At 45.0% G+C, this 26,028-nt stretch overlaps 1 protein-coding gene across 1 annotated transcript in view; it reads right to left on the bottom strand.

The window, feature by feature from the left end:
• The window catches only part of TBC1D21 (TBC1 domain family member 21), a 34,881-nt gene extending 12,310 nt beyond the window's left edge, over positions 1 to 22,571 (bottom strand). Inside the window, exons 1-6 of the mRNA XM_055002302.1 lie at positions 22,539 to 22,571; positions 21,387 to 21,494; positions 9,223 to 9,326; positions 5,965 to 6,059; positions 3,386 to 3,496; positions 2,155 to 2,255 (exon numbers count right to left, since the gene is read on the bottom strand). Of these exons, the coding sequence (XP_054858277.1) occupies positions 2,155 to 2,255; positions 3,386 to 3,496; positions 5,965 to 6,059; positions 9,223 to 9,326; positions 21,387 to 21,494; positions 22,539 to 22,571 (552 nt within the window). The remainder of the gene's footprint in view (positions 1 to 2,154; positions 2,256 to 3,385; positions 3,497 to 5,964; positions 6,060 to 9,222; positions 9,327 to 21,386; positions 21,495 to 22,538) is intronic.
• Between the last annotated feature and the right edge of the window lie 3,457 nt (positions 22,572 to 26,028).

Below are 26,028 nucleotides of genomic sequence, written 5' to 3'. Positions count from 1 at the left end.
CTAGAAGGAATGAGAGAAGATTCTCTCTAGTGTAGCCCTAAAGTGTTCTATAATGGGAGGGGAATGAAAAATGAAATCTGGCCCTCAAGTCAGAGTTGACTTATGGCAACCCCTGGTGGAGTTTTCATGGCAAGAGACTAACAGAGGTGGTTTGCCGTTGCCTGCCTCTGCAACCTTGGTCTTTGTGGGAGGTCTCCCATCCAATTACTAACCAAGACTAACCCTGGTTAGCTTCTGAGTTCTGACAAGCTCAGGCTCTCCTGGGCTACCCAAGAAGGTAGCTGTAATTTTGGTGGGGAGAAAGCAGCTGCAAAGGAGCAGCTGATGTCAGACAAAGTCATAAGTGATCTGTGCAAATGATAGTGGTGCATGAAAGCACAAGGGGATGAAGTCATGGCTCGGTAGTAGAGTACCTGCTTTGCATGCAGGAGGCCCCAGGTTCAAATCCTGACATCTCCAGCTAAAAGGATCGTGTAGCAGGTAATGGGAGCAATCTCTGCCTGAGACGCCGGAGAGCCACTGCCTGCCACAGTAGACTTGATAGACCAACAGTCTAACTCAGTTTAAGAGCGCTTTGTGTGTTCCTTACGTAGCCAACGTGCATCCTGTTATAGTGCCGGGAAGTAGTGCATGCTGGGAGACCTTGAGGCTATTTTCTGCCACTAGGGAGAAAGGGCATTCTGGAATTGCTAGAAGGGAGGTTGCAAGTGGGGATACTCAAACACTCAATTCAACTATCCCATGAACTTGGGGGGAGAACTGACTTCATGTGCTGCCCAAATGCCAAAGGTTTGCAAGAGAATGAAATTTCACCCCCACAGCTGTGCAGCCATTCAGCAACTGTTAGAGTCATATAGTGGTGAAATGAGGACATCCTTGGCCCAGCTCACACAGGTTTGTGACTGTTGTTCGCCTGCAAACCTTTTCTCCTAAAGTTCAGGGCATCCCTAGTTGCAAGAGAGTCCTGTGGCATGGAACGGTGGGGTGGATCCTACCTCTGAGCAAAGTAAAATATTTATACTCCACTTTTGCTTTTAGCTTGAGCAGGAATCCCTCCTCCAAGCTAAGGCACCTTTCTCCAACTTAAGTGTCTCTTCCATAGGAGGCAGAGCCACTGAAGTTAGAGGACGGCTCCTTGGAGGATAGCTGGATCCACCTTGGTGGCTTGGAATAATGGGGTCCTCGTGGCCAGCATTCCCTTCTTCACGTCCCCCAAGGATTTTGCACAAAGAGTTTTCCAAAGGGTACATCAAGCATTAAGGGGTAATCCTGACTGGCAGGTGTATATCTCCCCCCCACCCCGGTATCTGGCTCCTTCCCATTGTGCAGATGGTGTGATGATTTGCCCTCTAGTGATAGGAGGGGCAGTCCATGGAGGCAGGGCTCATTTTTAGGAGGAACGCGCAGGGATGCAGTTCCGGCAGTTCCCCAAAGAGGTCACATGACAGGTGGCCCCGCCCACCTGACTCACCCTTTTCAGGCCTGTTTCAGCCTGGATTGGGAGTGAAACAGCCCGGATCGGGCCTCTGACGGGTGGCGGATCACTCTCCCGCTCAGCAGCAGCCGATCCTGACCATTTGGGGCCTCTTTTTGGCCATTTTCAGTCCCTTTTTGCCATTTTGGGCCCAATTTCAGCCCCAGGATTGGGTCCAAAACAACAAGGATAGGTGATGTCAGGGGGTGTGGCATATGCAAATCAGTTATGCTAATGAAACACCTCTGGTGATGAAAAGGGGCATGGCATATGCTAATGAGTTATGCTAATGAGTTATGCTAATGTGTTCTTCCAGCTCTTTTTCTACAAAATGACCCCTGCATGGAGGTAATAACTCTAGGAGAAGATGGATGCTATTGGATGACCCAGGACTGGCCCCAAGAACAGCCTCCCTTAACCATACTAGCAATGGCCAGTGAACACGCATGGAAACATGAAGCTGCCTTATTACGAATCAAACCATTGGTCCATCAAGGTCAGTATTGTTTATTCAGACTTGCAGTGACTCTCTTGGGTCTTAGGCAGAAGTCTTTCACAGGACTCACTGCCTGGTCCTTTTAACTGGAGATGGCGGGGATTGAACCTGGAATCTTTTGCATGCAAAGCAAAGGCTCTAGCATTGAACCGCAGCCCCTCCTCTGAAGGGGGAAGAAACTTACTGTTTTCTGGAGAAAGAACTGGAACAGCCAATAGATTTCATGCTCCTTTTCCACAAGCAGCCTGAAGAGTAGAAGCATCTCGTGGAAACCCTGCTGATACTCTGTAAAGAGAACAAAACGAATGGAATGAGCACCCCAAAAAGCCCGGCCCGTGGTTCCCTCTCTTCTTTATCATTCCCCACCACAGATCTCTAAAGCCTCTGTCTTTTCCCCCTCCAATGATATTTGCCACTCCCATTTGATGTCTCCATGTTATTTCAAGGTGACAACATGAATTTCGTCTCTTAGAAAATATTCCCTTTGTAGCCCAACATATCTTCTTGAGATTCAGCATTAAGAAGAATGCCATAGGACCCCCCCCCCCCACACACACATTGTTCTCTTTTTTAGTTCCAAACTTGGCTCAGTACACGGTGTGCATAGGCAATTTGCCACGGCATTCGCTTCCTTCCATTCACGTGCAGTTGTTTACTTTATCAACGTGCATGGCTAAAGCACGGCAAAAGAAGGATTTTATAGGCGTAGCATCTCAGCAAAACGCACCTCCAAAGAATCTTGACGCAATCTCACATATCATGCTGTAGTTGTATTGATATTTTGTAGCTCTTGGAGTTTATGGAGTCGCTATCAACTGCATGTTTATTTGTTCATTGTAAATTTGCTACGGACAATGGCTAATTGCAATAGACTACTACCTCCTCCTACCTCACATATCATTAAGGTTGCTTTTTTGGAGTTTGCAGGGAGGCACACTGATAATATAGATGAAGGAAAGAGATACTATGGTTGTTGTGGATTTTCCGGGCTGTATAGCCGTGGTCTTGGCATTGTAATTCCTGACGTTTCACCAGCAGCTGTGTCTGGCATCTTCAGAGGTGTAGCACCAAAAGACAGAGATCTCTCAGATCTACACCTCTGAAGATGCCAGTCACAGCTGCTGGCGAAATGTCAGGAACTACAATGCCAAGACTACGGCTATACAGCCCGGAAAATCCACAACAACCATCGTTCTCTGGCCGTGAAAGCCTTCGACAATACATCGAAAGAGACACTGATACATAGAAGGAAGAACTTCACGTGCCCAGTTTAAACATTTTTTTTTTAAAGCTGAGGATTTCTAAGGCTCTGGTTCCACTTTAGAATGAAGAAAAACATTATTTGGAACACTGAAGTCCATGGAGAAATTTGGATGAGGAAAATTCTAGGGATATCCCATAATCCCTTTTCTTACCAGCCTCCACGTTGCACATGTAATTCAGCAGAAGAATTTTTTCCAGCTGGCCTTTGTCCACCATTGTGTTGCCCTGGGCATCTTTGATGTAAAGCCTTTGCACATCGGACTCTGCAAGGGGTAGGGACGGAGAAAAAGCCACGTGGAGCACTAGCCACAGAGCAGACCAAAGGACAGAGAAACAGATTCTCCAGTGTCTCTGTATGATAACTGGTACGTGATCCCCAGCAAGAATCCGGATTCCATCATGATCCATGCTACGGCAGAGGCCATCAGCTCCAGAAATATGTTCCCTCCCTAACTGCAGCTCTGTGGCCATTTGCTTCCCCCGTCCTCTTTCTGATTTAGTACAATTCTGTGGCACGCCATTTCTTTCCCACAATGCACCAGCTCTTCTCTAACACTTCCTACCGGAATGAGAAACAGATCTTCCCCGAGGAGCCACCAATAGCACAGTCATCTTTTGGGGAAGGGGAAAAGAATAATAAAGCGCTCATTTCCATGTGTCCATTCTTTATATCTTAGCTGAGAGACAGTGTGGTTTAGTGGTTAGACCATCAGTCTAGGGCCTGACAGATTGAGGTGGAGATGTCATTGAGTCATGGAACCCCACAAGACAATCTTAGACCAGTCTCTCTGTCTCTCTCTTTTGCATGTTTTACACATTGTAGAATGCACGGGGTTGGCCAAAGGTCCCCACCCTGTGTCAGTGAGATGAAAATTGTCAGTTCTCCTCAATTCCCATGTGTGCAAGGCCTGATTTGGATCACAACTGAAATATTCATTCCATAAGTGCAATTTTTCCAACATGACACATGTAGGGAAGGGCAGCATTCGGTCCACTGGAAACCCGTGCATACCATACATGCATACATTGAGGAGAATCCACCACCCTGTTACACAGGACACAAGGACATTAGGAAGAACTTCCCAACAGTTAGAGCGGTCAGTGGAACAGGCTTCCTTGGGAGGAGGTAGGCTCTCCTTCGTTGGAGGTTTTTAAGCAGAGGTTCGATGGCCATCTGACAGCAATGCTGATTCTGTGAACCTGGGCTGATCACGAGAGGGAGGGCAGGGAGGGTTACATCAGTGCTTAGTTCTCGGGGCCCCTTCTTACATGCCCAGGGTAATGCCAATTGCCACCTTGGGGTCAGGTAGCAATTTTCCCCAGTCCAGTTGGGCTAGGGATCCTGACGGTGTTTTAACATCTTCTGGGCATGTCACTGGGTGTGTGTGGGAGAAGGGGAGGTAGTTGTGAATTTCTTGCATTGTGGAGGGGGTTGGACTAGATGACCCTGGATATCCCTTCCAACTCTATGATTCTATGATTCTAAGGTGGGGACCCTGGCCTCAACCTGTGTATGCCATAACATGTAAATATGCACTAATCTACCTCGCAAGGTTGCTGAGAGGATAAAATGAAGAACGTTGTCTGTTGCCCTTGATAGAAAGGCAGGATAAAAACATCAGACACTTTATTGCTGCTTATGAAGATGAAACAGCCTATTGTCAAATATTGAGGTTGACTGTAAAAAAAAACCCCTAAAATAAAAATCAGCCGAGTGATTTAAAACTGAGTGGAATGTTTTAAAATCTACTTTACAAGGAGATGCAGGGTAGGGGATCTCCCGCCCCTGGGCTGCCCTTGAACAGTACAGCATTGAGGGAGTTGCTATCGTTCCCCATAAAAGTGGAAAACGGATTTCATTTTATACCAGTTCTTGGTTGAAAGAAGGGCAATGTAAAGGGAACGTTTCCCCGGGTATGTGACCTGTTTAAGGAATTCTCCACTAGATGGAAAATGTATTACATCCGAAGGACCAGTCTGAGTCCCATCTAAGCAGTAAATCTTCTCCTCGGCTCGCTGGGGCTGATTTATGCAGCGGACACTGATTTGTAACATTAATTTTGCTGTATCATTTAATATTCTTTTTGTTATACAACTGGGAGAAGCTGGGATGGAAATCTGAATATAATCAGAATAATCACTTAACATGGTTCTTTTCATCTGTGAGGAAATAGACCCTCAGGTGTTTTCTAGTCATGTTCTCTCACAGCTATATTTTACCTGCCTTTCTCCATCTTCTCCCCTGGGTGATCTTTCTTTCCAGAACTTTTAGTTACGGGGACTCTTTGACCTAGCTTTGGAAGTCGGTATGGATAAGAGCTTATAATTTTCATGAATTGTCCTCTAATGAGTCAGACCTTTGGCCTATCAAACTCAAGACTGTCTCCTTAAATGGGTGTCAGACTTCCAGGGTCTTAAGCAGAGGTTTCCCCCATCACCTGGTACCTGGTCTTTTTAAACAGAGATTCTGGGAATCGAACCTGGAACCTTCTGCATGCAAAGCACTGAGCCACCATCCAAGATGGCATGTGTGGACTTCGACCCAATAAACGGATTGAGAATATCAGACATTGGAAGCACATGTTAAAAATTAAGGAATCATTTAAATAAATAAATATGCGTCGGTTGAAGTGCCTTATCTCAGTCGAGCATTTGGAACTGAGCACCTCAAAACTCACCGCCAGGTATGACTTGGCCAAAGATTCCTGCCCTCTTCAAGTTCACTACTTACTGATGAAGTTGCGGACATCCATGAAATCCCGGTGTTCTGTTTCCAGCAGCGGTTGGATTTTGTCGCACATGTTGCACAAGGATTCATAACTTTTCCTGCAGGGAGAACAAGAAAGCGTTGCATCGAATTGAACAACATCGGTGCCTCCCTTCCCCCCTTGCCCACGTTAGTTCTAAAACCACAATCTCCATTTCCACTTTGCCTTCCTCTAGAAGAGGACAGTCCTGTCCCTTTCCCACAGCAACCTTTGCTACTGAAATCTCAGCTGGCCAACTTTTCAACAGGCTTGCAGTAGCTGCACTGCTAACCGCAGTGTGATGGACTCACTTTGGCCAGTGATGTTGCTCAGCAGGTTGCAAAGCTCATCACTGGGCAGTGGTTCAGGACAAAATGTTCATAAGAAGGACATGAAAGGCATCCGGCCCAAGTGACACAGAGAAGACGCTGCCTTATATCAAATCGGATCTCTGGCCCACTGAGCTCTGTATGGTCTACTCTTGACTAATAGTGGTTCTCCAGAGCAAAGAAATATCTTCCTCAGCACATGCCATGCAAACAGAATGAGACTCCAGGAATGGACCCTGGGTCCTTTGGCAAAGCATCTCAGCCACATCCCCGCCTCAAAAACAAAGGCCTGCCATGTGCCCAGGGGTCATTTCTTAGAAAAAGAGCTGGAGGGACTCATTAGCATAACTCATTAGCATATGCTACACCCCTTGCCAGCACTGGAAATGTGTCATTAGCATAACTGATTTGCATATGCCACTCCCCCGACATCACCTATCCTGGCTGTTTTGGACCCAATCCTGGCCATTCAGGGCTGAAATTGGGCCCAAAATGGCAAAAAGGGGCAGAAAATGGCCGAAAAGGGGCCCAAAATGGTCAGAATTGGGCTGCTGCTGAACAGGAGAGTGATCCACCACCCGTCAGAGGCCCAGTCCGGGCCATTTTGGCCCCAATCCAGGCTGAAATGGGCCCAAAATGGCCGAGAGTCAGGTGGGTGGGGCCACCTATCATGTGACCTCTTTGGGGAACTGCTGGAGCTGCGTTCCTGCGCGTTCCCCCTCGAAATGAGCCCTGCATGTGCCCATTGCTTTTTTGGCACGGCAGGCCTCCCCACTGCCATCTTCAGGTCCGCAGACAGAATATTATCCATTTGGACACCAGGAACAACCAGAAAAGTTGTCTGTTGGGTCACTCTCACTGCCAAGAGTGATGACCTTCTTAGTCTGCTGAAGTCAATGGGTCTAACTCTGCTCAGAGTGGCCCTGTCTGCCCCCCTCCTAGGCAGTGATATTGAGAAACAGTTGCAAAATGAAATCACTTTCCAGAAACGGCCCCATCCTGAAACAGACCGTTCTCTAAGGCTCCAGGATGATTTCTCAGCACTGCTACCAAAATCAGGAACTTGGGACTTTGCATTTACAACTCATGCTCTCTCCTCGCTGAGCTTTGGAGTCCTTCAATATGTTCGCTGCTCACTCAAGAGGCAGGAGAGGTAAAAATCTATATGCCTGGAGCCTGCCAAGAGATCTCTTGTATCTAGGAGATTTCTATCTCACCCTTCCTCAAAGAGCTTGGAACTGTGTACACAATTCTCCCTCCCCCATTTGATCCTCACAACAACCTTGTGGTAGGGTTGCCATCCTCCAGGTGGGCGCTGCAGTTCTCCCAGAATTACAACTGATCTCCAAACTAGAGATCAGTTTCCCTGAGTGAAATGGCAGCTTTAGAAGGTGGACTCTGTGGCATCAAATCCTTGCTGAAATCCCTCTTGGACACAAACTCTCCCGTCCTCAGCCACTGCCTCCAAATCTCCAGGAATTTCCCAAACCATAATTGGCAATTCTGTGAGGTAGGTTAGGCTGAGACACAGTGGCCTGGCCCAAGATCACCCTCTGAGAGCCAAGCTACAAGAGACAAATTGCGCGAGGAGGACCACATGAAGGGAGTCGCAATGTTAGCCGGGAAGCTGAGTTTTAAAAGAGATCAGAAGGCTTTGTCAATTTCCCCTCTCTACAGAGCCAGGGAGATCGCTGCTCAGGGGGCTTGTTAATTTCCTCTTTGCCTCCCAAAGGCTCTGTCAGTTTCAATTTCCCTACTAAGAGGGGAAGAGGAAATAAACAAACCTCCTGAGCAGCATCTCCCTGGTTCTGTAGAGAAGGGAAATTAACAAAGCCTTCCGATCTCTTTTAAAACTCAGCATCCCGGCTAACATTGCGACTCCCTTCACATGCTCCTCCTCCAGTAATTCGGCTTTTGTAGTTTAGCTATGAGAGTCTCTCTACATGAGACGCCTCTGCATGTGTTTGTTAGTTTCACAGAAAACTGTGTGGGATGGCAACCAGAGGGCAGCGAGGAATGGAAATGGCCTGGAGCTGCCTTCCAGAGCCAGGCTTGGACCTGGAGAGGTTCTAATGGGCTGAAGTTTCCCTTCTGGCATTTCACAGCCCCTTCACACAGCTTCAGTGTATAGCAAAGCCTTTGTCCTGCCGCTGGCTCTGTCTTTTAAAACTACCCTTCCAGGCTAACATTGCTTCTCCTGACATGTGTTCTTCACATGTCAGATGTCTCAGGTAGAGAGACTCTGAGTTTCATGACAGGTAGAGATTTGAATCTGGTTCGCTCGGAGTTTAGTGCAACATTCTAGCCATCATTACACCACACTGGCTGCAAACAGGCAAGAAGTTCTTGCTTTTTTTGGTAGTGTTGCCAGACTACTATTTGGGTTCAACAGAGGCCAGAGGCCATTAAAGCCTTTATTGTTATATAAGTGACATATGTAGAAAATACAACTTGCCTTGTTATTGTAGCAATAGGATGTGAATGACTCTGCCTGTTAATTGTCTTCCTCTGCCCCAATGATTTATGGCACAAGTGTTCTACCCAGGACATTCTGATAAAATGTACCCATAGTACGGAGACCATACTCAATGGAAGAGAGGGTGCCTGTACCTTTAATATTCCATGAACTCAAGAAGCTGTCTTCTACTGACTTGGACCCTAGGTCAATCTTCTCTTCTTTGGTTGGAAGTAGCTCTCTAGGGTCTCGGGGAAAGGTCTTTCACATCTCCTGCTATCTGATCTGGGAACTGAACCTGTGCTTTTCTGCATTCACAGCAGATACTCTAGCAATGAGCCTTGGCCTCATCCCCAAAAAGATGTGCAGAAGAAGGAATGACTGAAAATGAAAAAATCTCCCACCTTTGGAATAGTAGGATGTGAGGAGCTACTTCTGCTGCCCAGACACATTTTTACCTTCTCATACTTTCAATGGTGAGTCTCTCATCATGTGATGTTTGCCATGAGTAGTAGCCCGTGAGAAACTTCCACGCTTCTGATCTCACCAAGGGATCCAGACCCTGAAAAGAAACAACAGAGGTGCATGAGGCCCAAAAGGAAGTACTTTGATTCTTTTGCCCTTCTTTCATCACCTTTGAAATGGAGGCTATGTTGCCAGACTTTTTTTACAAAACTGTGCCAGACTTGGGCCCAGAGTCATCATTTCGTTCCCTTGCAATCCGACAGCGTTGCTCCTTCAGCTCATTGAGAATACTTTCTGTATTTTGGTTGCTGGGAATGTTGATTGACACACACTTGCTAGCTACAGGGCTGCAGAAGGGGTGTCTTAGCCAGTGGTCAACAGGGAAGCTGCCCCAGGCCCAACTGCCCATGGCCCCACCCTTCCAGAAGTGGGGGAGAAGAAGAAGAAGACAACTGTATGGCATCAGGTGGATGGCTTCTGGCAGCAGCAGTGATTGGCCTTGGGGGGAGACGGAGGTGATGGAGGAGGTAGTGATTATGGGGCACCATCCTCGACTTTTGTTTGTGTGTGTGTGTATATGCCATCAAGTTGTTTCCAACTTATGAAAGACCTCCAAGACGTCCAATTATTAACAGACGTGTTTCGATCTTGCTAACTGGAGTACATGGGCCCCCAGAATTGCTAAGATGCCCCCTAGGCTACTGAGAGCCATCACTGGCCTCCAGACAAAAATCCCCACTGCTGCTTTTTATACAATGCATAACCCTCCGCCCCTTATGTATAATGCTACTAGTACAAATAATAACTGGTTCTCTACTTGCACTGTATGTTTCCTCCCCATTCAGTTCCTCATATTTATATCCCAGGTTTTCTTCAAGGTCAGTGGAGAATGTTTCTTGCATCATTTTCTCAGAGCCACACCCCTGAAGCCTGAAAGAAGGGGATTGTCCCATGTTCCTATTTCCCCGCTTCCTTTCTCCTAGGTAAAAGAGCCACTGAATTTATAGCTGCACCTCTGTCTGTCCAGACCTTCAGGGCATCCCAGGTTCTTGGAGTTCTGTCTTCTTAGAGCTAAGCCACAAGTGACGCTTGACACTAGCTGGACACTTGTCAGCTTCCCTCAAGTTTTGATGGGAAATGTAGGCAGCTTGGAGGAATGTTGGACAAGTGACAGTTGAAAAGTCCATTGGACAGCAGACAGAGAGCGAAGCTGTGAGACCAGGATGCCTACATTTCCCATCAAAACTTGAGGGAAGCTGACAAGTGTCCAACTAGTGTCAAGCGTCACTTGTGGCTTAGCCCTTAGTCTTCTAATTCACGTACCCTACAGATCCCAGGCCACAAAGAAGCAACTTCTGCACTGCCATAGGATAGCCTAACTTTACATTGCACAGTTCCTACCATAGTTTTGTGCCTGGTGACCAGCTGCTGGTAACATGGTCAAATCATTGGATCTCCAGCAAGAACCAAGAGAAAGGTAAATAAATCTCTCACTGCTGCAAAAAAAGATTTTTTGGCTGGGCCCCTAGGCTTTCAGGTATTTCGGGCCCCCTCCGGCACTCCAGTCTTTCACCCCGCTACAGCTGACAGTCTGACCCTGGCATGGTAGGTACTAGACTGCAATGCATAGCCCTATATCCATTTTGAGGGTCTCCTGAAGAATTCTATTTTTAAATATTTTTAAAATGTTTGTATTGCCTGAGTAGAACTCTTCAGGAAAGCACATTTTGGGGGTATAATTGTTCAATACTGTAATATTTTGAAGTGAATATTTTTTTATTATTTATTAAAAATATATAACTTATGGATAATTGTTTTAATATAAGAGCAATTTGTTTCATTTCAATAAGGAAGCAATTAATTATCTTATTAATAGAAGTTATAAAAAAGAATCAATGAATTCTAATTTATGTGAGAGTGTGCCTCAGGAAAAAAATGGACGGGCCCCTAGTTCCTGCAGGGCATCTAGGCTTCGGCCTAGTCAGCCTTATGAATAATTAGGGTTGCCAGCTCCAAGTTGGGAAATTCCTGGAGATCTGGGGGGGGGGGGGGTGAAACCTGGAGAAACCTGGAGAAAGTGGGGTTTGGGGAGGGAAAGGACCTTGGCAGGGCATAATTCCATACAGTCTACCCCCCAAAGTAGCCATTTTCTCCAGGTGAACTGATCTCTGTGGCCTGGAGACCAGTTGTAATTCCAGGAGATCTCCAGCCACTACCTGGAGGCTGACAACCCTATGAATAATATGGTCCTGACCTAGGCTTCGGCCTAGTCAGCCTTATGAATAATATGGCCCTGCATGGTGAAAAGGAAGATTATTAATGTGAGTTCTTTGGGAAGCAAGGATCATTGACAATAAGTCTCTCTCTTTTATCAAGGCAGTGCCTGTGATGAAGGATTTTAAAACAGCCGTAAAGGTTATAAGCAGTGGGAGCATTGTTTAATTTTTGTGGAGGATCAAAGTTCTCCTTCTGAGTTAAGCTTCTAATGAAGCACTTGGAGATATTAATATAAAGATCTGAGAACTTAAATGCTGATAAAATAAGGCGGGTGAGGGGGGAGGAATTGACATTTGATTCTTCTTGTCTCCCTGTATTGGTGGGAATGGCATTGTGATTTGAATTATACTCTTGTTTTATGATAGAATCGTTGCTGAGGGGACCTTTTTGTTATTAAGGAGATTTTGATTTAATGCTGGACATTTGATCATTCTGTCATTCTCTTTTTTTGTACTATTGATGAACTCATAAATTGTGGTGTGATTATGGTCTGAGAAATTACAGGCAACCAACTGTGCCATCCTAAGTGTGCAACCTTCTAAATCCATTGAAATCAATGGGATTAGCAGGGTGTAACTCTGTTTAGGATTATACTGTTAAAAAGCTTTTCGTTTGAGCTATTTCAACACATGTTTTCTGATAACAGAGAACCTGGCAAAGAACAAAGCAAGTCAACCCATTGTTGGCTTTTTTTTAGCCCAAGGAAACACCCTTTTCCTTTTAGAAAGAATTTCTGCATGAGTTCTTGAAATTAAACTTAATTAAAAAAAAAAACACGTTATTATCCTACTCTCTTTTCCACCAAAGGCAGTCAAGGTGGCTTATGGACAATTAAATAAAATCAACAACAATAACAGATCAGCATACAATAATCACATATTAGAATGGCAGCCGTAAATCGGGATCACTTATATGAAAGTTACAGCAATAACAGTCAGTTTCTTAGCTTCGGAATAGTCATTGCAATGAAATAAAGTTTAAAATAAAATCACAAAAACTGAAATTTAAACCAGCATAAAAATAAATAGCCACTTAGATGGAGACCTTTGCTTATTTCCCAACATTATCACCCACTATTCCATTTCTACCATCCTCAGCCACCCTAATATGTCATGGTTTCTTGAGCAGTATACTTTCTTCCTCTTATTCCTGGAATTTCCTTCTAAGAGCTACATAGAGCCCTCCCATTCCATCCTATTTTCAAACTCTAGACTAGGGTTTCCAGCTCCAGGTTGGGACATTCCTGGAGATTTTGGGGGTGGAGCCTGGAAAGGGCAGGGTTTGAGGAGGGGAGGGACCTCAGAAGGGTATAATGCCATAGAGTTCACGCTCCAAAGCAGCCCTTTTCTCTAGGGGAACTGCTCTGTGTGACCTGGAGGTCAGTTGTAATTCTGAGAGGTCTCCAGCTTCCACTTGGAGGCTGGCAACTCTACTTTGGACTAGAGATGGGCACAAACTGAAATATGAACCAAAATTAAGCATGAACCAGGCCGGTTCATGGTTCATGAACCACGGTTCGTCAGATCCCATTTCTGACGAACCGTCATGAACTTTTAGGCTGGTTTGTTTGGTTCATTTTTTGGTTCATGACTGCAGACAGCCTGGTGCCAATCAATCAGTTTCCTAGGCAACAGGGGATGGACTTCCTGCAGACCTTCTGCTGACCCGGAACTGAACTTCTGCTGGCCTGGAAGTGATGATTTTCTGACCCAGAAGTGACGTTTTCACGAACCAAATGAGCTGGTTCATGAACCAGGGGCAGGTTCGTGAAAGTTCATGGTTTGTGGTTTGTGAAATTTGATGAACCACGAACCACATGGTTCGGGTTTTTTCTGGTTTGTGCCCATCTCTACTTTGGACACTTGGGTGAGAGGAAAGGGTTTTTTAGTTCCCAAGATGAGGAAGAGGCAAAATTCTGTCAAACAGCCAGTTAGATGAGAGTATGTAAATAAAGTTCTGACACTTGATGCATACAATGATAACATTTGCATAAAGTTCTAGAGAATAGTTCTGTTCTTCAGAATGAGATGAACCCCTTTTATACACATCTACTCTCAGGAACAAAAAAATTGGCAAAAGTTTAGCAAAGCAGTTAAACAAGAAAAATAATTAGATGCTGTTGCTGGAAAAAGTTCACCAACACATAGGAGGCTTTAGGCCTGCAGATGTACTGGAGTCAAATGAGCTAAGCAAACTGTTAAAAAGAAGCTTAGAAAGGCTGGGGTATGTTCCAATAACGCATCACAGTATATGATGAGTATAGTATGGGAAAATAATTAGGGAAGTATCCAGTTATTCCCAGGGGCTTAGTGGAAGAGCTAGTTTAACAGCCCCCCAGTGGGGGTGAGGGTCCCCCACTCCCAGCCTCCACCCCCTCACCTCTCATCTGGCTGGCAGGGGAGGGGGGACACATGGGAACTGACCTAAGAACCCCTCAGCTTGCACCCAAGTGCTCCGGAACACTTCTGTGTCGCACCGGGAATGACACAGAAGTGACAAGTTGGGTGGGGTAGGGCTGATTTAGTAAAAAATGGTACCAAACACTAGATAGATGAGTCTTTCCATCAGGCTCCTTACAACACCACCATCCCCCAATTTCACACTGGGAGGGCCTGGCTACCCTAGGAAGAGTGCTCGTTTTTCATGCCAGAGGTCCTAAAATTCAATCACTGGTATTGCCAGTTAAGTGTCTTTAGTTATCAGATCACTTTGTTCGGATCCTTAGAGAGCTCCTGCCAATTTGAGTAGACAATATTGAACTAAATGGACCAATGATTTCACATGGTAGAAGGCAACTTTATATACACATAAATTAAAAAAGAATTGTGTGCCCTGCATTGTGTGCACTGTAATCGTAAGCAAAACTTACACACTTCTCAGTTCATTGAACTCAGTAGACATAGAAGTTTATAACTCTGTGCAATCCTAGGCAGAGTTACTCCAGTCTAAGCTCATTGAAACCAATGGGATTAGACAGGATAGGATTTCCTATACTGTATGGAGGCCCACTGAAATCAGTAGGAGTCCAAATAGGTAACTCTCTCTGGATACAGCTATTTAGCTGGATGATGCCTTATGTGAGTGAATGTTTCATATCCAAGGCTATAAATACTAGTTATACAAAACAATAAAATCCAACTATCCCAGAAGGGTCAGACGAATTAGAGACAATTCACACTGTAATTGTTAACATTTTTTTAAAAAAAATGAGTAGGGAAGTAAAACAACAAAGTATTGTACGATCAAGTCAAAGGGGTTGAAAAGAAAGTTGATACCAGGAGAATAAAAGCTTCAAAAGCGAGGGTGTGGGGGAACCTTTGCTGCTATGGATAAAAATGATGAGAAACATTAAAGCAAAAGGTACAGAATGCGAAAGATAAAACAATAGCAGCCAGAGCAGGAAAAATATAGATAAAGCCTATCAGACTGCTTGAAAAGGATTCAAACAGCAGGGGAAAGTGATAATCTATGATAATTTAATTTCTCAAAAAAGGGAAATAGCTCAACTGTGAATCGGTTCATTGTTTGGGAAGCTTTCAGAGCCAGCATGAGAGGCAAATTTCTAAGGGGGACAAAAAGGAAGAAGATGAAAGGCAGACAGCTTCATCAGAAATATAAGCATTAGCAACACAACACAAGCAAAGGATGGCGAATAATACGAAAAGGAAGCCGGGTGCAGCCAAGGACCAATGCAAATTAACAGCGTCTTTCAGTGCAACCCTAAGAAGAGTTACATCCTTCTAAAACCAGTGACTCAGAAGGGTGTAACTGTGTTTAGGACTTGACGGTTAAAATATTGTAAAAGTGCCCTTTATCCAAAATGCAGATGGTTAGAATACAGAAATAAACTTAGCAAGTGATTCGTGAAGGTGTCAGACATCTGAACACCCAGGAAGCTGACTTATACAAAATCAGGTCATTGGTCCATGAAGCTTCGTACTGTCTATTCATAACGGCAGGGTCTCAAGCAGAGTTTTTTCACATTATCTGTTTTATTTTTCTTTTATTGCACTTATATTCCGCTCTCCCTGTAAAACAGGCTCAGAGTGGATCACATCAAAAATATAAACGTGATAAATAAAAACCATTTCAACGAGTAAAACACAGTGGCATTTAAACTGTACAGCTCCTCAACACCCAAACCCGTGGGGTGGATGTAGAGCTGTTAGATGTTGTACAGACCAGGGAAGAGTGTCCCCCTCCTGGGAGGAGGCCGATGGGAGTGGGAGTGCTCACCAACTGCCTGCTCCTTTTTAACTGTGCTGAGGACCGAATCTGGGACTGTTTCCATGCAAAGCAGATGCTGTACCACTGAGCCACAGCCTTCCCCTGAAAGCAAAAGACCAGTGGATACACTCATTCTGCCAGTTAAGATTGATAAAGAATAATGTGCAATTATTCCAAAGGACAATAGGGGCAGCTCTCAAATATCTGAGGCACTAAAATTGGTATATGGATTTTTTAAGAATGTTGAATAACATGTGCTTCCACAGTTGCGGGCACATGGGGAGAAAAGCAAGGAATTAGGAAGCAGATTTGTATGTTGATAAACTGAAATTGAACCAAGTGGCTGGCCCTCATGATTACAGTGCATAGTTTCAGGGACAGCTGCCACCCAAAAGTAGCTCTCTTTCCCTTCTGCAAGGGATCTACAATGAAAATATGCACAAGGCATATGTATCATACATGCTGTTAGAACCTAAAAATCTCCATTTCAATTTTGGTTTCTACCTCATGAGCATAAAACTTGAGAGTCTTTATTTAATGCCATTGACAAAACTATATGTTAATATGAAAAGAAATGAAGGAGGGATCTCACATACACACCCTGGGCAAAAAAAAATAATTCCAAAACCCAGTGTGGAAAAGTACGGATCGAAGTCCTTTGAAACATGCTTTACAAACTTATAAATGCTAAGCAGAGTTACTCCAGTCTAACCCCATTGATTTCAATGAGCTTAGACCGGAGTAACTCTGCTTAAGATTTCACTGAAAATGTTGGCAACCATTTTAGCTGACAGGCCAAATCTTATTCCGAATCACACAGGATGTCATTGAGCCCACCAGCTAAAATGGCTGTCAACATTTTGTGAACCACAAGTTTTGTTCTGTATTTCTGAAAGCCTGACCTTTGATTTATCCCAAGAGAAAGAAACTGTCTTTCTTATTTTTAGCAAAACTTAAAAAAAAAAGGCATTTGGCAGGATAGAATGGTCATCATTGGGGGGGGGGTTGTTAAAATATTTTGTTAAGATGGGTATTGATAACCAGTTATGGAGACCATTATACTATAAAGAGGGGCAAGGCAATTTCTGTCCATCCTTGTTTTAGATACAGAAAGCCCAGTGAATGTGATGGGAATAGGAAAAGAGGACTAAAGCATGGCCTTATATATAAACGAGAAGGGGAATTTGCTAAGACATATGCCATCGGTGAAAAAGACAGGGGGAAGAACTGTTGGTCCGTTTGGAAATACCCAGCCAATCAAAACCTACAGTTTTTGACACATGAGAAAACAGAAGCAATATCAATGTCTATAAGTCTGAACAAAATGATTGAGACAACAAGCCATTTGACCAAAAAAACAATTCAACATCAGTCCTTTCAAAGTGTGGGCTGGGGTGGGTAACTTGCAGAATGGTAAGTCGACACTCAGGGCAGGAAGTCCTCCTTAAACAGACCTCCCCTCCTCTGCTTCTATTGGCTAGGTTGCATGTGGCAGTCTGTCACCTGACTCCCAGCCACAACAGGCCACTTCTCCTTTCTCAAGAGGATGGGGGCAAAGATGCCCTCCTCATTCCACAGCAGGATCAAAATCTTGCTTCTTTTCTTTTGGAATCAGAAGCATATTACAAATGAGCACATGTAGAAATACAGCCCAGGTTTAACTTCATTTGGGTTAGCAGCCTGGGCTCTGGTCATCTTCCTAACTGGATGATATTCTGTGGAAATTCTCAGCAATCCCCCCCACCCCCGCATTGGACATGCTGTGTGCAAAGATGCCAAGATTCAAAAGGGGAGAGGCAGGGTCGATAATGGCTCCCAACTCTGCAAAAGACCTACTTACCAGGAAAAATATCAGGAACTAGTGAGTCCCCAAGCATTGTTTGAAGGCAAGATACAGCAGCTTTGGTAAACCTAAGCAGCTTTGGGTCTGATACTTACTGGCAAGAAACTTCCCATCAGGAATCCTGTGTAACTGCCTTGAACTAATCTAAGTTTTTGAGCTCTGCTGGTTCGAATCCCACTACTGCTGGTTCTAATCCCACTACTACCATGAGTTCAGCAAGTGGCCTTGGGTAAGCCACTCCTCTCAGCTGCAGCTCCCCAGCTGTATTGTGGGGACAATAATAACACTTGAGTTTTTCACCGTTCTGAGTGCGCACTAATCTGTCTAGAAGAGTGGTATATAAACACACTGTTGTTATGATCCAGTTAGATCTCCTATCGGCCACAAATTTGCCAGACAGCCTCCGGGAAAGCAGGCTTGCTCGCCTGCTCAGGTCCCACTGCATAAGTGCATAATCACAATTTGCAAGCGACGTGTCCAATGTTCACAAATGCCTGAACATTTTTCGAGTGCTCAAAGGTTGCTTGCAAAATTGCAAGCCGTTTCAGGTCAAGCTGCATGTGTCTTTGTGTGGGTGTGCGGGCCTGTGTGGCCTTCATTAATATCTATCTATCCATCAGTCTCTTTAGACTTCATTGGGAAATATATTAACTTTACTCATCAAGGAACTGGGCTTCTTTTCCCCCAGCGGTGAGCCAGTTCTCAATTTATTTTCTTCAGCCTGGTGAGAAATGCTTCCTCAACTTTCATTGAAAACAGCTGCAAAGGCTGAGGAGCCCAGGGAAACCTGCCACTTTTAGCAAGAGCTGTGAAAATGTTCTCCCCTCCCCCAAGCTCCGCAGATTGTTATAAATGTTAGTCTTGCCCTTGATAAATTTAGCTTGTGCTGCGACCCCAACAGATCCTATTGATCTCTGGTGTAATTTTTTGGGAAGCTGTCGAGCTATTCTCATCTGCATCTTTTGCAACCATCATCCGAGCCACGGCATCTGTCTTTGGGACTTGGAGAGCATCATTGTCAACCTCAAAACTTGTTGCTCCTGTTCCTGGAAAAACAGTTCGACGAGCTGTGATTGCTTACTCGAGCTTAATTATTCTCTAGTGCTTTTTAAAACAAATTTGCTTGAGGTTGAAGTGCACAGTCAGTTCTGTCCTCTCCCCGGTTAGGAAAGTGGGGCTGTAGGCAAACAGGTGACTTTGCACAAGCTATCAATGCCCCTGTTGAATTAAAGGAGATTTTCTTCCATGTAAATCAGCATAGGATGGTGTTTCTATGATTAACTGTTCTATCCTAAAGTCCTTCTAACACAGCATAGGATTATATTGTAAAAAATAGTGGTCCTTAAACCCATGAACACATGTGATGCTACCTTATACTGAGTCAGACAGCTGGTCTATCAAGGAGCCAAACTACACGAGACACCAGACGTGTTCTTCACGTGTCGAGTCCTGCAAGGTTCCCTGGGTAGTGTAGTCTTACAAAGAACAGCCGCTTAATGCGATTCTCCACTGGGGGAAAAGCTATGGGAGAGATTCTCTCTCTCTCTTTTTCAAAAAACCTTGGCTCATGGTTTCCTCTGGGACCTGGGTGGAGGACGTAACAGGAGGCAGGAAATCCAGAATGGCTTTTTGCAAGAAAGAGAGAATTTCCACCACCACTCCTCTCCCCAGTGGAGAATTGCATCGCGGATTCTCTCTCTCTCTTGCAAAAAAGCCACCCTGGATTTCTTGCCTCCTGTTACATCCCCTCCCCGCAAGCTGCCTGGAGGAAAACCTGAGCCAAGACTTTTTGAAAGACAGAGAGAGAGAGACAGAGAGAGAATCCCTCTCATCGCCCTTCCCCCAGTGGAAAATCTCATTGAGCAGCTGTTCTTTGTAAGACTACACTACCCAGGGAACCTTGCAGGACCTGACACATGCCTGGGCATCTTGTCTAATTTTCCTCAAGGTCAGTATTGTGTATTCAAATTTGCAGCAGCTCTCCAGGGTCTTTCCCATCAGCTACTAGGTTACCCTCCTGGATGGAGAGACTGAGGACCTGGGACCTTCTGCATGCAAATTTGATGATCTGACACCAAAGGATGGCTCCTCCCTAACTCCCATACCTAGCACCCAAGCTGAGGGTTGTGGGTTGTGAGCCAAAAAGAGGTCACACATTTCTTGCAAGTGGGTCATGAGGTTCAAACTCTTAAGCTGGGAGAGAAATTGTTGGGCCCCTTTCCTCCCAGAAGTGGGAATGGAGAAAAGAGGGTAAATAATAACAACATTCGATTTATATACCGCCGTTCAGGACAACTTAACACCCACTCAGAGCGTTTTACAAAGTATGTTGTTATTATTAAAGCTGCCTCATTCATTCCTCCAGCCCTCCTTTACTATGGACCTTCATGCATTTCCAGTGACTTACTTCATTCCAAGCCACAAGCCATGAAGAAAGTAAACATGTGGCTTATGTCCTTTGGCTCCTGGACTGATAAAACCAGCAGCCCACAGTGATGGGTCCCAAAAGTTAAGTTTAGAAGTCAGTCTCAAATTTGAGAGCCACCAACTTAACTAGTTAACTGACTGATCCGCAGAGAGGGACATATTAACTGATGGTGCTTCTTCAGTTTTTTTGAGATGATGGTGATGAAAAGACTATCTAAAAGTGGCCTTTCCTAATGCAGCTTTTCTTGAAGGTTATATTTTACATTCCACAGGCTCCCAAAGAAAGGTCACTGTACTATACTAAGTTGTTGCCAGCCTGAAAATATATTTTGGATTAACTGATGCATGGGTAAAGATGACTGAGTAACAACATCAACAACCCCTTTAATTGTGTGTGACAGCTCCACATGCACACACACACACACACACACACACACCACTCAAACACTGTGTTAACAGATGCTATTTCTATGTCAGTTCCAAGAATCCCAACCCAGTGTGTTTTCCAAAAATCCTACTGCAAAGCCAGTAGACTTGGCTGGAAAGCTATTTGCTGGCCATTCCCACACCCATGAAAAAGAGCAGCCTTAGAGAGATGACTCTTTCTAAAGTTGCTAAGGTTCCATATCGCCATGGCAACATCACCTCGGTGCAAGAGATGTGCTAAGTAAGCATGGGGAAGAAAAGTCACATCTCTATCACATCGGTTAGGTGCTCTGAGACAGCCATTTTGGGAAGGAGAAACAAGACCAGGTTGCTCTGATCTTGCAGGTGACCTTGCAAGATTGAGGAAAATCTAGAATTCCCCATTCACAGAGTGGACAGTAATAAACGGCAGCCTCCACCATGACCGTAAACCTGGGAAATGTCGTTCAAGATGCCTGCACCCACAATATGGTCTCGGATGCCCTGAGAAACTACATTTCCCAGAGTTCTTCGCACCTGCGAATATGTTGTAGCAGCATTCAAGATGTCATCAATGACGGTTTCCACATGGAGTGGGAAAAAGAAAGCCAAACTCTTTCTTGCTGTTTGGGGACAGAACTTGGTTTTCCAAGCTAAATGCTGAATCAAATTAGGGGGAGTTCACTCATTAGTAAAGAGAGTATCGAAGCAGATTTGGGAAAAATTACAATAGCTAGGAGAAAATGTGGCAATGGGACAAATAGAGGATGATGTCATGTGAGTGCTCCCCCAAATGTTTTGGTAGTCCGGGAGCCAAAGGGGAACAAAATGTCTGTGTGGAAACAGCAAGAATTAGAAACACACCAATCACAGATTAGGAAGCACACTGAATTTTAAAAATGCACGATTCATGGCACACAGAATTAAACATGAACGTACCTGTAGAACCCCTGTTCCTCACCCCCTACAGTGACTTACCTTCTCCAAGATCTGGGATGAAACAAACTCTTGGGATTTTAGAATATGGCCACTTTCATCAAAATAACTTCCCCACTCAGCCCTGTCAATGGGCATCTTCTTCGGCTTCTGTAAACAGATTTTAAAATTTGTAATTAAACAGAGTCCAGCCTTGTAGAGAGACAAGCTGGAAACTCATTTTGTTTTCTAAGAGCTGGATCATTTTTGTCCCCCTTTTTGGTGTAGTTTGGAAATCTGGCAAAAGAAAAAGAGCTTCCCCCCAAATAAACCTTTTAACTTTGCTTTCAAAAGATAACTTAGTAGTATTCTTTAAAAAGACCCAGTCTTAAAATCTTGTTGATGAATGAACGTTCAGGCGAGAATATTCTCATAGTGGAGCAGTGGTTAGAACATCAGATTAGGATGTGGGAGACCCAGGTTCGAATCCTCACTCTGCCATGGAAGCTCGTTGGGTGACCTTGGGCCAGTCACAAAAACTTCTCGGCCTAACCTACTTCCCAGGGTAGCTGTTGTGACGAAAAAATGGAGAACGGGAGAATGATGTGTAAGCTGCTTTGGGTCCCCATGGGAGGAAAAGGAGCTATACAGATGTCACTAAATAAATAAAATGAAAGGCATAATTCAACAGAATATATGTTTGCAAGCAATGTGTATGGCTTTTTAAAAATCACTTCTCATCTCCATTTCCAGAATCTCATTTCGGCTTCAGCACCTTTTGTACAACTGTTCTTCCAGTAGGATTGGCCTGGAGCATTCTTTCTTTGCTAAGCTTGGCTGGGGCCCAGTGCAAAGCAGAGACATTGCCCTTACTGTTTTATTGCAAGGGGAAAGGAAGAGGAGAAAAATATTTCATTCTTTCAGTGTTGGTTAGGTTTAGATAGCTTTTAAAATACTTGTTCCTTCTTCCCAGCCCACTCTATGGGGATGGTGGAAGTTAGAATCCAGGTTGCAGTCAATTAGCCACATCATTATAACAAAATAGAGGCACGATTGATTCCAAGCTTCCTGTGGATATTCTTGCAATAAAGATAGATATGGGTTCCATGCAGCCAATACATGCGTACGGGCATGGAAGCGGCTTCAAACCAATCCACATGCAATGTGCCATTGGTGCCTGAGCCACCTATGTGGATCAAGCAGTTTCTGACTCACCCTGGCCAGAGAAAGGTCTTCGGTGGTGCCCATGGTGGGCTTTACATTTCCCTCTCACTCTTGGCTGCTTTGCTTTCTCAAAGAGGACATTTTCCCAACTGGTAAACTTGACCAGAGGTATTTGCACTCAGATTTAGTTACAAAGGCTCGGCAGGGTGGAATGCATAATTAGTTATAAACAACCTGAAGGGAAGAACTCGAGGGGAAATAAAATCAATGTGATCAGGTAGAGGGGCCGTTGAAGCAAATCTCATTAGAATCACAGAAGGCCTGCAGCCCACAGAATCGAGGGGGAAAAAAAAGAAATAATGGGATTCAATTTCAAGGCAGAAGGGTTTCTCGGGTCGAAAAAACATCCGTGTGGAAATGGAAAGCCAGCCAAAGCCTGCTGAGAGAGCGTTGCATTAACTGTGGGCGATTACCTGCAGTAACCTTCTCCCCTTTCTACAATAACAATACCCACGGAGCTCTAAGAGGTGGATTCAAAGATGACAAACAGAAGGGCTCCTTTGGGATGCTTCCAACTCTGCAGAGTCTGGAGTTGTTCAAATGAAGCCGATGTGCAAGGGACTCAGTGAAATTTTGTTCTTTAGTTCTGTTTTTTTCCCTAGCATATGTGCCTAGTTTTCTTCAAGTTTAGGTTCCTTTCATTCTTCCCCAAGTGGAGACTCTGGATTGATAGCCCAGTAACAAATGGGAAAAGTCTTTCGAGTCAGCAAAGAAGATTCACACCCTACAGTCTCTTCATAGAATCATAGAATCATAGAGTTGGAAGGGGCCATACAGACCATCTAGTCCAACCCCCTGCTCCTGCTCTTCTTGGCATCTGACCAGAAGCCCTTCCACATAGTCTTGATCAGGGGTCATTTTGTAGAAAAAGAACTGGAGGAACTCGTTAGCACAACTCATTAGCATATGCCACACCCCTTGACATCACTGGAAATGTGTCATTAGCACAACTGATGTGCATATGCCACACCCCCTGACATCACCTATCCTGGCTGTTTTGGACCCAGTCCTGGCCATTCAGGGTCGAAATAGGGCCCAAAATGGCAAAAAGGGGCTGAAAATGGATGAAAAGGGGCCCAAAATGGTCAGGATCGGGCCACTGCTGAGCGGGAGAGTGATCCACCACCCGTCAGAGGCCCGATCCAGGCCGTTTTGGCCCCAATCCAGGCTGAAATGGGTCCTAAATGGCCAAGAGTCAGGTGGGCGGGGCCACCTGACATGTGACTTCTTTGGGGAACTGCCAGAACTAGAGTTGCCAGGCCCCAGGTGGTGGCTGGAGATCTCCCGGAATTACAACTGATCTCCACGTGACAGAGATCAGTTCCCCTGGAAAAAATGGCTGTCTTGGAAGGTGGACTCTATGGCATTATAGCCAGCTGAAGTCCCTCTCCCTCCAAACCCCACCCTTTCCAGGCTCCACCCCCCAAATCTCCAGGAATTTCCCAACCAGGAGCTGGCAACCCTAGCTGGAACTGCATTCCTAGGCGTTCCCCCTCAAAATGAGCCCTGGTCTTGATCCTTCCTTTTAGAATTGCTGGTACCAACGGTGTTAAGAGGAGTGCGAAAAGACAACATTTTGTTCCCTCCAACATTGCCATGATTTAGGGGAAGCAAAGTAGGCATGCTGGGAGGGTAACAGAGCCACAATGTGGAGGGGATGTGGCCACAGGAGCAGGGGGGAAGTCTATGGAGAGCTAGCATCGTCCATGGGGGAGACTCAAGTTGGAATGCCGACTCTGTTTTGGAAGCTCGCTGGGTGATCCTGGGCCAATAAACATCCCTCAAACCTAACCCATCTCACAGGGTTGTGTTGAGGACAAAATTGGGAAGGGAGACCCATGTAAACTGCTCTAAGTTCCTTGGAGGAAGAGGAGCATTAATTAGCTACTGTAGATAGATGATGGAAAGCCCTATGCCCAAAGGTCCATAAAAACCTGCAGTGACCCATTTAGGTATGTTCCAGCACAACATCTTTTGCTCTCAATCTTTTGCTTAAGTCATCCAGAGATCCAGACCATTTTTACTGGCCCACATTTCAGTTCTTGGAGTTGAGACTTAGGTTCCATTCAGCACCTGACACATGACCAACCCAATCAAGGGCCGTTTCCACATGTCCTGGCATAGCGCTATACTTACGCAATGAGAGTGTCTTCCTGGAGCGATTTCTGACATCATTGCGCCACGAGAACGGAATCGGGGTGCAATGATGCCAGAAATCACACTAGGAAGACTCTCTCATTCCATAAGTTTAGCGCTATGCCGGGACGCGTGGAAATGGCCAAGGTCAGTATTGTCTACTCAGATTGACGGTGGTTGGCTAGGGTGTCAGGTAGGAGTATTTCCCATAAATGACTACCTGGGGCTGGAACCCTGGGGACTTCTCCATGCAAGGCAGATGCTTTACCACTGAGCCGTGGGGGAACTTACCAGTAAAGAAGAAAGTGAGGCTCTCAGTCCTGAAACATCCTCTTGTGATGAAATGGGGCTCCCAAGCCTTTCTCTGTCTGTAACTCTGATCATTGTTTTGCAAAAAGAATCAGTTTTAAATAGGTATCAGTACAAACTGAATGGATTCATCCTTCCCGAATGCTTCTGAGTGTCTCTTAACTTCCACCCCTCTCCTTGAATAAACCCAACAGAGCTGTGGCGGATTGTTTTCTTCAGTACAGCTGTTGGTTGTCATAGCAGTGATGAGGTCACAAAGGCACTAGGTCAGCCAACTTGCCAGCATTCCACAGATGGGGTTCAAGTCAAATGTCTAACACCCTGACGGGCAGAAAGCTCTGCTCTATCTTCTATATAAGAAATCCATTTACTCTGCAGCAGCCTATTCGGCATTGATTGGAAAGTCAAGGACGCGTTGGTTCTTTAGGTTAAAGATCTGTTAGGAGAAGAACATAACCATCCTAAAACCTGCCAGCAACAATTCAAAATGAGCCTTGCCAGCATAGAAAACACATATTTATTTAAAACATATAGCCCTGCCATCTTTCCACCTAAGTATATTAAAATATCAAAACATTTCAACACCTCAAGATTATCATGTTCATGCGAGACCTTTACTTTTCGTGTGTGTGCATTGACATGTAGCTACACTAGAGGCAAGACAACTTCATCTCTGAGGAGGAGCTGTGGCTCAGTGGTAGAATATCTGCTTTACACATAGAAGGTTCGGTTCCCAGCATCCCCCAGGTAAAAGGAGCAAGTAGAAAATGAGAAAGGCCTCGGCCTGAGATCCTGGGCTGTTTCCACACCACTCACCTTATTCTGGAACGGGGCGCAACGTCACGGAAAAAACCGTGGAAGATAGCGTCTTCTCACACGAGTTTTGTGGAAGAAGGTGAGTAGCGTGGAAACAGCCCCGGAGAGCCACCACCTGACAGTAGTCAATACTAACCCGATTGATCAAGGTTCTAACTTGTTTAACGGCATGTTTATGAGTTCACTCCTCCTGCTCAGAAGTTTTGAGTTCTAGAGAACC

This window comes from Eublepharis macularius, chromosome 18, assembly GCF_028583425.1.
Source record: "Eublepharis macularius isolate TG4126 chromosome 18, MPM_Emac_v1.0, whole genome shotgun sequence".
Taxonomy (NCBI): domain Eukaryota; kingdom Metazoa; phylum Chordata; class Lepidosauria; order Squamata; family Eublepharidae; genus Eublepharis; species Eublepharis macularius.
This window is presented reverse-complemented; position numbering and strand designations above follow the sequence as displayed.